This window comes from Pithys albifrons, chromosome 5 (assembly GCF_047495875.1).
Source record: "Pithys albifrons albifrons isolate INPA30051 chromosome 5, PitAlb_v1, whole genome shotgun sequence".
NCBI lineage: Eukaryota > Metazoa > Chordata > Aves > Passeriformes > Thamnophilidae > Pithys > Pithys albifrons.
Window position 1 is genome coordinate 32,963,177 of NC_092462.1, and position 15,176 is coordinate 32,978,352.

Here is a 15,176-nt window from a genome sequence, read left to right on the forward strand (position 1 = left end):
AACACGGCCACATCCTCTGCTCACTGTTATCGTGGAGAAAAGGCACATGTTAAGGCAAAAGTAGAAGGGGCAAGAAGAGTGCTGCAGTCTGACTCCTGCAAACTTAGAGCCCTTCTAGAAATGCTAATGATCAATATGAGCCTCTTTATTTCTTGGACTCCTCTAATCCATCCCAAAACCCCCTATATTGATTGATTCATTGTATCCTCCAAAAGCTCTCTCCTCTAATTCATGTCATCTTTATGTCTTTGCAGTGGCGTTTCACCAAGCTGGTTTTCATCTTTCTCTCAGTATGTTCTCAATATTAGATGTGTCAGAGGGCAGTTGTAATTCCCAGATTGAAAGAAAAGATAAAGTAGCATTGATATAAATAACTGCAGTCCACATACTGCATCATGGTTCCCATAGCCTCTGTACAGATGTTGGGTAGGAGAGGTGATCAGCACTGGCTGCTGTTGCATGATGCATCTGGGAACCTTTAACAGAAGGAAAAGCCGTCTGCTACCATCTGGGAATGCTAAGTGACAAAGCAGTGAAACCACACTAAGGCATTTCTCTCGCTGAGCCAGGTCATGCAGTTGGGTCAGGGATTTCGCATGCTCCACAATGTCAAAGGCCACCACAGCTTTAAGTGATCTTTAATTCACTAGGCATTTGGCCACAGTCATGGGCTGAGATATTTTTATCATTACACTTAGTATAGACAAGGTGCAATGCTGTGGGAGAAGCAATCTCACAAAGGCAATGTGCACTTGCAGCCAAGAAAGCCAACCATATTCTGGACTACCTTAAAAGCAGCAAGGCAAGCACGTTGAGAGAGGTGATTCTGCCATCATGAGACCCCACCTGAAGTGCTGCATCCAGCTCTGGGGTCCCCCATAGAAAAAGGACATCAACCTGTTGCAGCAAGTCCAGAGGAGGGACACCAAGATGATTAGAGGGATGGAAGGATGATTACAGAATCTCTTCTACAAGGAAAGGCTGAGAGAGCTGAGGTTGTTCAGCCTGGAGAAGAGAAGGCTCTGGTGGGGAACTTATTGCTGACTTTCAGTACTTGAAGGGGGCCTATAAGAAAGACAGGAACAAACTTTTTCACAGGGCCTGTTGTGATAGGACAAGGGGTGATGGTTTTAAAAGGAGGGAAGGCCAATTTAGATTAGATAAAATAAAAGGTTATTAAAATGAGGGCAGTGAAATACTGGAACAGGTTACCCAGAGAGGTTGCAGATGCCACATCCCTGGAAACATCAAAGGCCAGGTTGGACAAGGGTCTGCACTGCCTGATCTAATTGAAGATGTCCTTGGTTGCTGCATAGGGGTTGGATTAGAAGACCTTTAAAAGCCCATTTCAACCTAAAATATTCTGTGATCTCAGTGAGTCAGTTGCTGGCCAAATGAGTAGGGTCTAGAAGAGATTTCTTTAGCAGACATCAGAGTAAAGCATGTGTTGTTGGTGTGTGTCCCCCGCAAGAGCTGTTGGCAGCTTCCTCTCAGGAAGAAGCAGTGATTCATTCTTCCAGGAGCAGACTTACACAGGCCTTGCAGGGTTTTTTTGCTGGCCAAGTTGGAATAGTCTAGATTCTAGATGAGTAATTCTTCTTACACTAGTCTCTCAGAAGTCCCTATGTGCAAGGTGCTTTGGAGGTAGCCAGGAAGAGACCATCTCTCTGCTATTCTGGAGATGTGAGCTGAACAAGAGAGAAAAAAAGCAATTTTCTCAGTGTCAGTGGGAGATTCTGGAAAGTATGTGAGCTGAATGAATATCTCCCAAGCACTGCAGTAGCATAATTAGTTTTATATTAATTTTTAGTCACTGAAAGACTGTAACAAACAAGCATACTGTGACTTCTGTCAAGAATTTACTGAGGGATTCCATGTTCAAATTTATATATTAATTTATATATTAAGTTATAGAAGTGATCTTTCAAAGTCAGACTTACTTTATAAAGTTCTTTAAAATCTGTTTTCAAGCACTAAAATCACCACTGTGATCCTCTAATGCTTTGTGATCATATAATTTAGAAATATTTCCTATCACCAAAATCTCTCTTTTGACACTTCCAATAGTTTATGTAGTAAATACCTGTAAAGCAGTATATTGAAAATACAGACTATAACTGAATTGTCTGTTATTTAATTCAGATATTTATTTTTCTGTACATAAAGCTTTGGCTACCCAGTAAAAGTAATTTGAATATTATCAATAAACATGTGTTGGGTGTGCTAAAATCAAAGAAAATGGCATCAAGTACAGGTGTCCCTTCCACTAAGGATTTCCTGCTTGCTGGAGTATGACATTCCAGCCTAATTAAACTTAAAAGATCAGCCTGTTATGAAATCCTAATTTTCATCTCTTCTTCCCTCCCTGACCAAAGAAGCTATCATTGGTAAATGCACAGAAATGCAGATATTGTTCTAAGACTGGTATTTTGCTGGAAGACACAACAAGCAAAATAATTTCATAATTATTCTAGCCAGTCAAATAGCATTCACAAAAGAATAAACTGCAAAATAAAGATTATTTGTAGTTGTTGCAGATTGTGTTAAGATGGGCACATATGCACACATTCGGGCCTGGATTTTTTTCTTTGTTTAATTTTCTTGTTGTTGTTTTTTTTCACCTTTAAGTCTGTATTTGACACTGAAGAAAATAGAAGGTTAAACATGTTAGTTCCACTGGAAAGTGAGTGCTTTGGCTCAGTACAGAACTGCCTTGTCTATTACAAGCCATTTTGGTTTGTACAGGAGAAATCTGTTTGTGGGGTTTTCACTGGACTGAATTGCAGCTTCAGAGTATGGTGCAGTGGAGTACTGATGGGATCCATCTGACAAGTGACTGAAACACACACATCATCAGCTTTTCAAAATGGCTTTCAAGAAGCTTCCAACATGCAACTTCTTGGTTACATTCTTGGTAAGGATGCTTTCACTGCTTTCTGAGAAATAGAGCAGCCACTCTGCTGCTGTGTGACACATAAGGTGCCATATGACACACAGGGTGCACCATGTGCTATTCCCATGTGACCTGGCACACCAAGCATGTCAACTTCATGAGAGACACATGAGAGAGGAAAAATAAATCTGTTTTCTCACCATCAGGTTTATTGTTTCCCATCTGCACCAAGTCTTTTTCTGCATAAAACTGAATAAAAAGATCTCAGATTAAACCCATACTGAGCAGTTATTGACTCTGTACTGATTCTTGTAAGCCGAATTAAAACACAGTGTTGAACAATGAAGGAACCATATGTTCCTCTATTAGGATATTTTAAAAAGAAAATTATCCACACAGAGGCTGACATAATATGACAGAAATTGAAAGGAAAGGCATGCCTTTACTTGTCACTAATTTTCAGATATGCTGATCCCCGAACAAATGGTTAAGAACCAAGCAAGAATAAGCAGACTTTTTGGCTTTATGTTTTAGCTTTACTTAGGACATATTTTAGAGACATAAAGTAAACTAACTTTCAGCGGAGAGAAAGGACTTCACCAACAAGCTTATGAAGTTTATAGTGAAGCCCTTTTATTACACATAGCACACAGTTTATATAGGGTTAGGACTACAGCTTATTGGCCAAAAGAGTTACACACCACCACGCTAGATACTTCAATTGGTTAAAACCTATCTCTCACAAGTCCCATGTTTATCTTATTTCATCCTGGCTGTTTTCGTGCCCCTGCAGAGTCCTGTGAATTCCTACTATGTGAATTCTTGGGGAGTAAACCACCTCCCTATCAGCCAGCAGCAGCTGAGCTCTTTGCTGCTTCTGGCTGATAGCTAAGTCTCACAGGGTTTTCTATAGATCTGAATTGCTCACTTTTGATTTTACTGTACCAACAGAGACAAATATCCAGAGTAGAATTTAGGACCTCGGGATGTGAGGAGGCATGGCAGAGAGTACCTGTGACTGATACCAGAAGAAGCCATGTCTTGCAAGGAGAGGCCCAAAGCATTAGGTAACAGCTGGTCACTGCTGCCACAGTGCTAATGAGGGATGTCGGGTTTGTTGCCAAATTCCTGCCCTCAGTTTTGATACATATGTATGTCCTGATACTGCAATTTCATGTAAATGTGTAATGCTGTTTTTCATAGTTATCACCAAAAGGTATTGAAATATCAATTATGATGCTTACATTGTTTATTAAGTAGAAAGCATTTTTGGTCTGTATCTGATGTGGGTAGGATAGAGTCCAAGGTGAAGTACATCTGGATGGATTTAAAGACAAGAGTGCAACCAGCAAATAGTAAGGCTCATGGCAGATTTCACCACTGAATACTCTGGGACATGAGGTTTTCCAGCTAGACTTTAGGTGGGGTCCTGGGCAGGAGACTTAGAAATACCATCTACCAATGCTAACTACTTTGTTGAGAAGAGGAACCAAACCAGGTTCTAGACAAGTGTTTGAACATCCACAGGTGCATTACATCTTCAGGCTCTTACAGAGGAAGAAGTAGTGTACCTTTACTTTAGGAAATTTGACAAGCAGTGCTTTCAGAGGACTATAAATACCTAATACCTTCACACAATACAATTCCTGCCATATTACTTGATATTTATATTGTGTTGGTTAAAAGAAAACATTCCTTATCTGGCCTTTCTCTTTGTTTTTAACATCAAAGACTATTGAAAATTAAATGTTTTATTACATACATTAATAACACCCAGTAACTTTCAAACAATTGCATTAATATTTCCCTTCAAATTTTCTTTTTCAACTGACTGTATATTCTATGTAAAAAGACAGTTAAACTGTTTATCTGTATTATGGCAGCACCTTTGTAGGGGCTGGGGAAAGTTGCTGAAGCAAAAGTGCAAATATGTAATGCTTCAATGAAGGATGAGTAATGCTGGTTTGCAGGGGGCTGCAATCCCAGGCTTTTCTGTCAGTTTCTGTTTCTGCTTGTGAAGTGGAATACATTTTACATTAGGTTTTCAAATTCTCTGTGGAGAGTAATTTAGACTTACTGTGATAATAACAATATGGAAAGAGAATAATTCTAGATGTTTCTTAGTACCACATTTTACTTGGCATGTTTGAATTGGCATTAGAAACTGGATTTTATTTATTTTGCAGAATCCAAACTGTTGCTGATGCATTGCAAAAGTGTAGCAAGGCTTACCTGTGTTCACACAGTTTAAAAAGCATGCATCACCACACTAACCAGTAAATCATTAACAAACACCTGGGATTAACAAACTTTTTGTTAAATCTTTGGAGTTTACCCGTTCTGGCCTCTGGGTTCTTTTTCTGGTTCCTCCAAGCCTTGTTGTGGCAACAAGGGTTTAAGAGCATTTTGGACTTGTGCATTCAGGACTGAGCATGCTGGAAAGGAAGTAGCCATAAAGGAACTCAACATTTCATCCAGGTCTAAGAGACAGGGAGGCAAAGTGTGACTTAGGAGACTTGGCTTTTAACCCTGGCTGTCCTCTCTGTAAAACCTAGTTCCTACATTCTCAGGAGATAATCTTTAGAGAGATTTACACCCTGTGAAATACAGAGATGCTTTTCCAAGCATTCAGCTATTCCAGGATTTGAATGATCCTTTTTATGTACTGATAATTTCCTAGTAAAGCCTCATCTACTTCTGCATTGAGAATCTGGCTTCTTTTCTGACTGAAGTTTGAATAATTAAATTGTCTTTTTCTGCACATAAAGAGTCTGAACCTCAGGCAGAGTATTACCAATAATATTTGATTTGTATATGCCATTTTTATCTCCTGTACTTCCTATAAGACTGAGGGCTGTGGACCCCATCTTGCTGTAAATGGTCTTTGTTTGGCAGATGGTATGGCTTTTTTCTTTATATCTGCTCATACTTTGCACTATTAGGTTAGTGCAAAATCACTGAATTTGCTTTGTCTGGTATTCTTTATAGCCAAACTCTGTTTAGGCTGTGACAGTGCATACTGGTTGTGAAAGTTATTTTGTAGTCCTCTGCTGATATTGCTGTGTTTTCTCCATTTTTAAATTTTTTTTTTCCAAAATAACCTTTAGAACACTAGTTTCTTAATGTTGTTGTATTATCAATTTCAGACCATAGTGACTGTCAAATAGAAAACATTGAGAACTAATTCTGCACTGAGCATCAGTCAATGTGTAGGGTGCATTTACACTGCCAGTTTTGAAGTCAGTTATCCTCTCTGACTTTGTCTTGCTTCACATTTTGGAATGACATCTGGGCATACAAAGTGGATCATTTTCACTAAACCAGATGTTTTCAGAAACACATTCAGCATGCTCCATTCATTGACAGTCATTCAGCTTACAGGACCAGATTGCAACCAGTCCAAAATAAAACCCTGTAAAATGTTTGTAGTGTGGATGTTGAGCTCTGTAAGACAACTGGTTTAGTCTATAGTTCTGCCCCTGCTAGTCAGCACTCCTTGATAATGCAGATCGACCATAGAGTGGCAGCCACAGTATTTGCAACTTTTAACTTTCTTAGGACTGTTCTTTAAGAAATGCAGTCCAGTATTATTTCTGGAGCTGGATGCCTAGATTCTCATTTGCACTGATTACTATGTCAGCCATGATGTCTTTCATCTTGGCCAGCCACACTCCGCTATTCAATTCCCTTTCAGTGTGCTCTCATCACCATACCCTCATTTTTCTGTTCTTCAGCTTTGGTGGAGTGGATTTGCCCTAATGACTGGGGGCATTTGGTGATAATGGTGGAAGTAAAAAATCAAAGGCGGTAATAACATCCAAGCTGAAAGATTACAGTGGGTATTCAGTCTCACAGGTGAAGTGGTTGAGAGCCCTTCTGAGGATGAACCTCCAGATCGGAGTAGTTGAGCATTACATGATTCAGTCTGCTGTTATCAAGGGTGCAACTGATCAGACTCTCAAACCAGTAGATGTCATATCTTGATTTTTATTTTAAGAGAAATCAACTTCTCCAAACACTGAAAGGCTGACCCTGCCACCTCTTCTGCCACTATGAGATGTTGAGTGTGCAGTCAACTATTGTAATGATCCATTAAATATTATTTAAATTGTAATAACCACCATTCTCCATGTCTCCCAGTTTCCTGAAAAGAGCAGGAAGCTTATTATGATTCTGCTTTTCCTGGGGTTTTGTTTGCTTGGTTTGGTTGTGGTGGGGTTTTTTGTTTGGGGTTTTGTGTTTTATTTTATTTTCTTGGTTGGTTTTTATTGCACCATACTACGCAGTGACCTGTCTTAAAAAGGAGCATTTGAAGTCATGCTCTCTCCATGGGTGCATCGTGGTGTCATCCTAGTGCTGGGCAAAACCACACAAACAACCCTTTCCTCCAAATTAAACAAACAAACAAGAAGTTCCAAATGGCACCCAAATACTGTAGCATTATCTAATTATTTGTAAGTGAAATAGAACACTTAAATAGAAATGCACCATTCTAGCAGAGCTACTCTCTTTCTAATGTTCTCACTTGCCTAGTCAAAGTCTAAAGTTCAGGTTCTTGGAGGGAATCTCAGTACTTCTACAATTATATGCCAGGGATGTCTCCATTACAGATATAAGGACTAGAGAAAAAATCAGATGAAAACTTTCCTGGACTGGTGACAGATTGGTGCATGAAGCAAGTGAGGGATGAGAGCTTCCCAAAATCCAGTGGGCTTGTCTGGTGTGAGGAGGATGGGAAGCCACTGAGGCACCACATTCTGCTGTCAGCCCAAACAGGGACACAGCCCCCTCTGATGCCGGCAGTGCTTTTTCCACCCTTGCCTAAGTGCACAAAAATACTGCTATAAACCACAAATACATGATTTACCTGAGTGTTCGTATATGTGGGACGTATATGTTCATGTGTACATATGCAAACACAGATCTACACAGAGAGAAATGTATTGTGAAATACACACTTAACAATGGGTAGATGTGGATGAAAAGCTCAGTGTGAGCTGGCAGCCCAGAAAGCCAACCATGTCCTGGGCTGCATCAAAAACAGCATGGTCAGCAGGTCGATGGAAGTGATTCTGCCTCTCCACTGTGCTCTTGCGAGACCCCAACTGGAGTGCTGCAGCCATCTCTGGCATCCCCAGCATGAGAATGACAAGGAACTATTGGAGAAAGTCCAGAGGAAGGCCATGAAGTTGATAAGAGGATTGCACTACCTGCCTTGAGGCTGAGAAAGTCAGGGCTGTTCATGTTGGAGAACAGAAGGATGTTTGGAGACCCCATAGCAACCTTTCAGTATCTGAAGCAAGCCTACAGGGAACCTGGAAAGGGAGTTATCATCAGGAGATGTAGTGACAGGACAAGGAGTAATAAGTATAAACTGAAAAAGGAGTTTAGTTTAGATACTAGGAAGAAATTTTTTATGGTGAGGGTGGTGAATCACTGGAACAGGCGGCCCAGGGAGGCTGTGGATGCCCCAGCCCGGGCGGTGTTCAAGGACAGGTTGGGTAAAGCCTTGAGCAACTGGTCTCTGGTCTAGTGAGAGGTATCCCTGCCAATGGCAGCGGGATTGGGGCTAGATAATCTTTAAGGTCCCTTCCAACCCAAGCCTGTGGTTCCACCGCTCTATGTACATGCACACGCTTCTCACTACCCGCGTGTAAAAGAGCCGTAACGCGGGCACAGCCGCCCGCACGGTACACCCGTCACCGGGCCGGGGCAGAGCGCGTGCCCCTTTAAGGTCCCTTAAAGGCGCCTCCGCGCCTTACCACGTGCTGGGGGCGGGGCGGGGGCGCCGCTCAGCCAATGGAGAGCGCCCGAGGGGCGCGGCGCCACGGCGTCCCCGTCCTCGCCTCCCGGCTGGTGGCGGTGCGGGTGTGTTACCGAGCCCCGCACGGCTGAGTCTGACTCGACCCGACCCGGCCCGACCTGGCAGAGCCCTGCCGAGACCCGCCCGAGAGAGTGCACAGCCGTGCGGGCGCGCTCGGCCCCTCGGTCAGGTGATAGGCGGCCGCCGGGAGCGGCGCGGCTGAGCGAGCGGGCGGGCCGGCGCTCCCTTCGTCTCCCTTCGCCTCGCCTCCGCGCAATGCCAGGCGGCTCCGCAGCGGACCCGGGGATGCGGCCGCCGCCGCTCACCGCCCGCTGAGCCGCTGCGTGGGGCGCGGCGGGAGCGCCGCCGGGTGGCGGCATGGCCCCCACGCTGCTCCAGAAGCTCTTCAACAAAAGGGGCGGTGGCTCGGCGGCCCCCCACGGCCGAGCTCCGGGGGAGGGCCCCGCCTTCAGGTGAGCGGCGGGGGCTGCCCCGGGTGGGCAGCAGGGGAGCGGAGGAGGGGCCGGGTCGGGTCTGCGAGCGGCGCGGGTTGTGCCGCAGCCTCTGCCGAGTGCCTGGGGGAGCGGCCCGTGGGGCCGGGCATAGCCGGGAGGGCGGGACGGGGGCACCGGGGTGCGGCGGGAGGCAGCGCCGCGCCGGGGGGGCTCCGCTCCCGCCTTCCCCTCCCTTTGCATCTCTCAGCCATTTTCTGTGCGAGCTGGCAGGGGCACGCCCGGGAGCCGTGGGGCGCTCGCCCCTCGGGCAGCGGCGACGGGAGGGGCCGGGCCCTCTGTCTGGCGACTGTGTGTGATTTCTGCGAGGACTCGTGCTCGGGTCTCATCGGCACTGGGAAATTAAAAAATGGGTTGATTGTTGTGACCTAAATAGTCGTGCGCAGTCCGGTGACCCGCTAAACATTAGGCACCTTTCACTGTCCGCTGCTTTTGATACCTCAAATGCTTAAAAGTGAGATTCAGTAGCTGTTGTTGCTTCAAGGTTTAAAAATATAATCTTTATATAATATTGAATTATTGCTGTTTTCTGCACCCTGGGGATCAGCATTTTGCTCAGGTTGGTGCTTTGGTGCTTTGTTCCCGTCACATCTGTGCTGCTCACAAGACCGAGCGCCCGGTGAGCGCAGTGACAATCACATGCGTGCCCGTAACCTCTGTGCCTGTTTGTCTGTGCAGCATGAGCTGAGTGGTCTTGTGATCAGATGGTGTACAGGATTGAATTGGAATCTGCGCTTTCACTGTTGAAACTACTAAGAATGCTGAGAGAGTGGAGTGGGCAATACTTTGATCCACATAGTGCCAAGTATGAAAGATGACAGTCGTGGAGCCATTATGACTTAAGAGATGGTCAGTGGTGTGGGTCATGGCCATGTGCGTGGCCAAAATTGGAAGATCATGGTGAGAAATAGTATAAGATCACAATGACATCAGTACGTTTGGGTTATAAGGTGATCCTTTTGTATGTGGTTGAACACGGTAATGGAGCTGCAATCATATCAGAGAGCAGGGCTAGTGAGTTTTGGGAAGCTGTAAAGTCTATATGCTGTACTTGCTAGTTACTTCTCGTAGTAAATTATGTGTCTTATGAGTTAAATATTTCCTTTAATTTGAAAGAAAACAATTTTCCACATTTAAGCTGAGTGACAGTTCCTGACTAATGATTATTTTGCCTTGTACTTAAAACCTTGCCTAGTACTCTCTATCAGAGACCAATGCTGTTAGTTCTGCTTCTAAGGTTTTGGACTCTCAAAGATCTCCATTAAGACAGATTCCTTGCACAGTGTATTCCCCATTAGAATGAGTAAAATTGTTCCATCTGGAGTATCTTGTGAAGTTAAGGATTGTATTTTCCATACTTCTATTTCTTAGGTAAGATATTCTGCACTCAGGTTTCAGTTTAAATTATTTGATGCTTCAGACAAAAACTGTTATAATTAAAATACTATTGTAGGTACCCTTCACTTGTTTCATCCCTGATTTTCCCTCATTCTCTTGCTATCTGACTTTTTTTTTAATAAGGTTTAAGTTAATTATTATTTGTACCATTTTATAAGGGGTTGTTTTTTGTGCTAGTTAATATTACATTAAGCTTCTTCTTTATGACTTTTAGATATGTTGCAATGCTTTTTCTTCTTTCTAGTGATCTGCCGATGACCTGCAAGAGCATACTTAGTGGGTCTTAGAAGCTCTGCTGCAGCACTTTTAATAGACTTTCTGTTGAACAGTAATCTCTGTTTGCATGGAAAGACATGATTGGACCTAAGTAAAGCGGAAGATTTAATCCTTTGGTAGCTTCTGTGTTTAGCATATACTGCTACTGTTAGAGGCAAAGTGAAAGAATAATTTTTTGTTCTAATAGCAAGCTTGTACTTTTAAGGATTTTAGTTTTAAGGTTTTAGTTAGTTTTATTCCTTCTTCATGTTTTGTTTAGTGAGGTCACTCCACATTCAGTGTCACTTTGTTTACTTCTCTTAAGCAGCCCCGGAAGAATAATAACAATCTGTATCCTTGGGCTTTTGATTGTTATGAAGTCCTTGAAAGCCTAAGTGTATTCACATACCCTCCTTACCCTGAACAACAGCAGAGTCACCAAAAATCTCTTTGATTGATAATACATCCTGAAATGAATGTAATTTGACAGCTTTTTTCAGCTACATGGTTAGGAACCTTTGTATTTTCCAGTCTTCTCAGGAACACAGGGAGAAGTTCTGTTGCAGAGTTCTATCAACAAGGCTTGAGGTTTGCCAGTAACAAGTACCGCATGTCCTTGTTCTGTTGCCCCCTGTCCTATAGTGGGAACTAAATTTTGACCAAATGTCTGTGCTGCCTACTTTCTTAGGCTCTGAAGGAAACAGCAAACTTCACGGTCCGTGCTGCTTACCAGGGTGAGCTGGCACAGCCTTAAAGAGCAAGAAATACGGTGTCTGTAGCTGAATGTGGAGCCACAGGAAGTTGTTTCTTGAGTGCTTGAGCATTAAGGTATTAATTTGGTTCAGGAGTGCTCTTTTAAAGAAAACCTCTCAATTGTCTCCACTGACTCTACTTGGGCTCACATAGCCAAGTGTTTTCAGTGTGTAAACTGGATTCCTGTTGGAATGAATGAAATACCAAGTGTGCTCCTGCCACTAATGGGCATTCAGTCTCTGCGACCAGACTTCAGCTTGTTAAAAGTAGAATTCTGGAACACGTGTGTTGTGGGTTTAGGGTCCTTTAGCACCAGTTAATTCACTCTGTGGATCTAGTCTGATTGGGCCACACTACATGTTCGTATAAGCACAGCCCTTATTTGCTGACCAAGGAGAGTGTAAACTTGAGGTGTAGATGTTAATATGGAGCTGTTAGGACAGTAGGACTTGCTACTGGCCCAGGCCTCTCTTCCAGCTAATGGAACTATGAAGTGGTAGAAGTGTGGTAGTTAGAATTGTGTAATATTTTAATTCTTTTTTTTTTAAGAGAAATTATAAATCAGTTGGAGAACAGATGTGTATTAGTGGCATGATATTACCTTTGTTCTAGGCAGTTTTGTACAGAGACTTGAGCTTCTGGTTTTTGTTACTACTGCTTTTTGCTTCTTTTAACTGAATATGTGTATTTGTGTTTGCAGTGCTTACATAACGATGTATGTATATATGCACATTCTCCCCCCTTTCAACAGAGACATTTGAGTGGCCGTAGTTCAGTATATTTCTTTTCAGCCTCTGAGGCAGTCCTAATTATTTTGTGTGCAAGAAGTGTGTATTTATGTGGCTAAATTCCTCTAATATTTCTTGTTTCCTTACCAAATGTTACTTCTCTTACAAGACTGGTTTAGAGTAGTTTGTACACTTTTTTGGATGCTACTAGGGATGTGTGCTCAGCAGAGTCATAGAATGGCTTGGGTTAGAATGGACCTGAAGTTTTTCAGCTTTAAGTATCAGCTGCTTCTTCTGGTGTCTGTAATGGAGCGGATGTCATGTTGTAGCTGCAAGATATCTATCTGGGAACAGTTTGTTAGCTTTGGTATATTAGATCATATGTTTGGCAGCTGGTACTAGTCATTCCTTTGGTCATAGTGCTGAAATGTTTGGTGAGATCCTTTTGCTAAGCATTATTTCACGGCATTTGTTACCAGTGTGGCAACGTTCCACCTTCTGAAAAAGGAGAAAAAGCAGTAGTGAGCTTGGAGTCTGCTTGCTGTTTTGAAGGAAAACAAACAAATCCCCGGTCCTCTGGTTTTGAGTTTTGCAGGAGCCAAGACCATTCTCCTCCTTCAGTTGTTTGGATTTCCCTTCCCCTACATACTTGTCACTGAACAACTTCTTGGTTTCCCATAGATTTGCTCTGAGAGTAACTCATTTTCTCTTGCAGTTACAAGACAGCCTCTTTTTCCCTTTTTTTTCCCCCATGAAAGACTACAAAATGTGTGGAAATGTACAAGAGGTGTGGGGTGATGGCCCCAATAAGGCCTGATGGGTTGAGGAAGATGCCTCAGCCCCTGGAGGGGTGCTCCAGCAGAGAACAAAAAGCTTTCAAACTGATGAGATTAACAAAGGGTGGAGTGTTAAGAAATAGCAGGGCCCCCTTTGCAATATCTTCTATAACTGTTAAAAGGAGCCACCTCCCCTTGGTCATCTGTATCACCCCACCAAAAGATTGACTTTTAGTCATACAAACCACATGAAAGAAAAAAAAAGGTATAAAAAGTGTTTGGAGTTTAAACTCCAGTAGGAGAGGGAAAAATGCCAGCGTCTCTGTGAGGGTATCTGCTGCAGCTTGTCCTGCCTCCTCCTCCTTCTGGAACAACGTAGGGGTGAGAAGCCCATGTGCTTTCTATTTTTTCTAACTTTACTTTCTTTACTTTCTTCCTTTATACATTCTATCTTACATCTTATGCTAACAGCTACTTTAATTCTTACTTTATAAGCATTTCTTTTACTAAATGTGTTTTGCTACCTTAATACTAATAACAGTAGCTTGCTTCACATATTGGTTCATATTGGTTATTGCTTTTTGCTATTCTTACTTTGTAAGACCAGTTCTGTTTTGCAACTACAGTAACTTCCTTTACTTTCAATGTGCAGTTTCTTTTTCAACATGTGTGTCGATAAAAAGAAGCTCTGTTTTTTCTTTTTGTTTTGTGTTACAGAGTGGTGTGCAAGATATTTCATTGTCCTATGTTATTGAAAGAGTGTCTAGATAAGTGTTTTAGGTAGCTGTGTTTTTAGTTAGTAGTTCTTTGTTGCTAGTTTCTGTCTGTTGTGAAAATGGGATACATTGCTGTATTGTAACTTGAGTTTAGTGTGTTTGTCTCTGTAAAATGTTTTGTGCAGGTTTCTTTTGGGGTCTTTTTTATCAATTAAATACAATCTTGCAGCTGAACATTATCACCGGCAAAGCAGAACCCACAATAACTGTCACATATTTGTATTAATAAATGTTATTTTGGGAGCTGTTGTGAGAAAAGTTCTTTTCTGGCTTAAGTGTGGCTTCATATTAGAAGTCAGAAACCCTTCCAAGCTGTGGGCTGTCAGTTAAAAGACAGTGTTGGGGAACATAAGGCTCTGATTGTCTAGAAGTGCTTATAGCTATAATTTCTCCCTGGCTGAAATGTGGCTTCACATCAGAGGTCAGAACCCCTTCCAACCTGTGTGCTGTCAGTTAAAAAGACAGACAGGTACATAAGGATTTGATTGTCTGGAAGCGCTCACAGCTAATAACTTTTAATTAATACAGTTAAGACTAGAAATCTTTGTATTTCTGTCTCCCTCCACCCTTTCACGTGACAAGAGGGATGGATACACCTTGGTTATTGAATTTAATTCCATGGAAAGGTGTGTTATTTCCTGACTAATCAAATGGGGTTTGCCTGTAGGTTATTTCTGATTTACAAGTAACTTAGCCATGGAGTTCCATGTGTTGTTTCTTAAATTGATGTATAATTGGATAGTAGGTGCTTGTTTCCTTATTCTTAGGGCACTTTTGTTGTTGACATGCCCAAAACTGGATGAGTGAGTACTCTGCCACATACTATGCTCAGTGGAAAGTATTTCGAGGAATAGTAGCAACAGAAAGCTTTGGAGCTACCTTTCCTTATTGGTAGCACAACTTAAAGCAGGGTACACTACAGTCTAACACAGTGATGCTAATGCTGTAGGGGAATACTTGTCTGTTGATATAAGTGGCTTGGTGTGAATGAGAAAATAAAGCTGCTTGGAGCTGAAAAATATGGACAGTCACTCATAAAAGCTGGATCTGTAGAGAAACATTTTGAAAACTGATGCAGAGCTTTGTTGCCAGTAGAGGCTGGCTTTGTGAAATTTACATAAACTTTGTAACTTTTCTTAGAAAATAAGTTAACATTGCAAAATAGCTTAATTAAATATTGAGGGCAGGAAGATGGAAGAGGTTTGATAAAAATGTTTTGATCATTCGGCATCATGTCATCCCGTTTTGACATTGTGGGGTGTCAGTGTTTCCAGTGCATGGT

At 42.3% G+C, this 15,176-nt stretch overlaps 1 protein-coding gene across 2 annotated transcripts in view; it reads left to right on the forward strand.

Moving 5' to 3' along the window:
* Positions 1-8,720: 8,720 nt before the first annotated feature.
* Positions 8,721-15,176, forward strand: part of FNIP2 (folliculin interacting protein 2) — a 49,818-nt gene continuing 43,362 nt past the window's right edge. For both annotated transcript variants that reach the window (XM_071556168.1, XM_071556171.1), the window contains exon 1: positions 8,721-9,169. In XM_071556168.1, the coding sequence (XP_071412269.1) occupies positions 9,075-9,169 (95 nt within the window). In that variant the 5' untranslated portion in view covers positions 8,721-9,074. The remainder of the gene's footprint in view (positions 9,170-15,176) is intronic.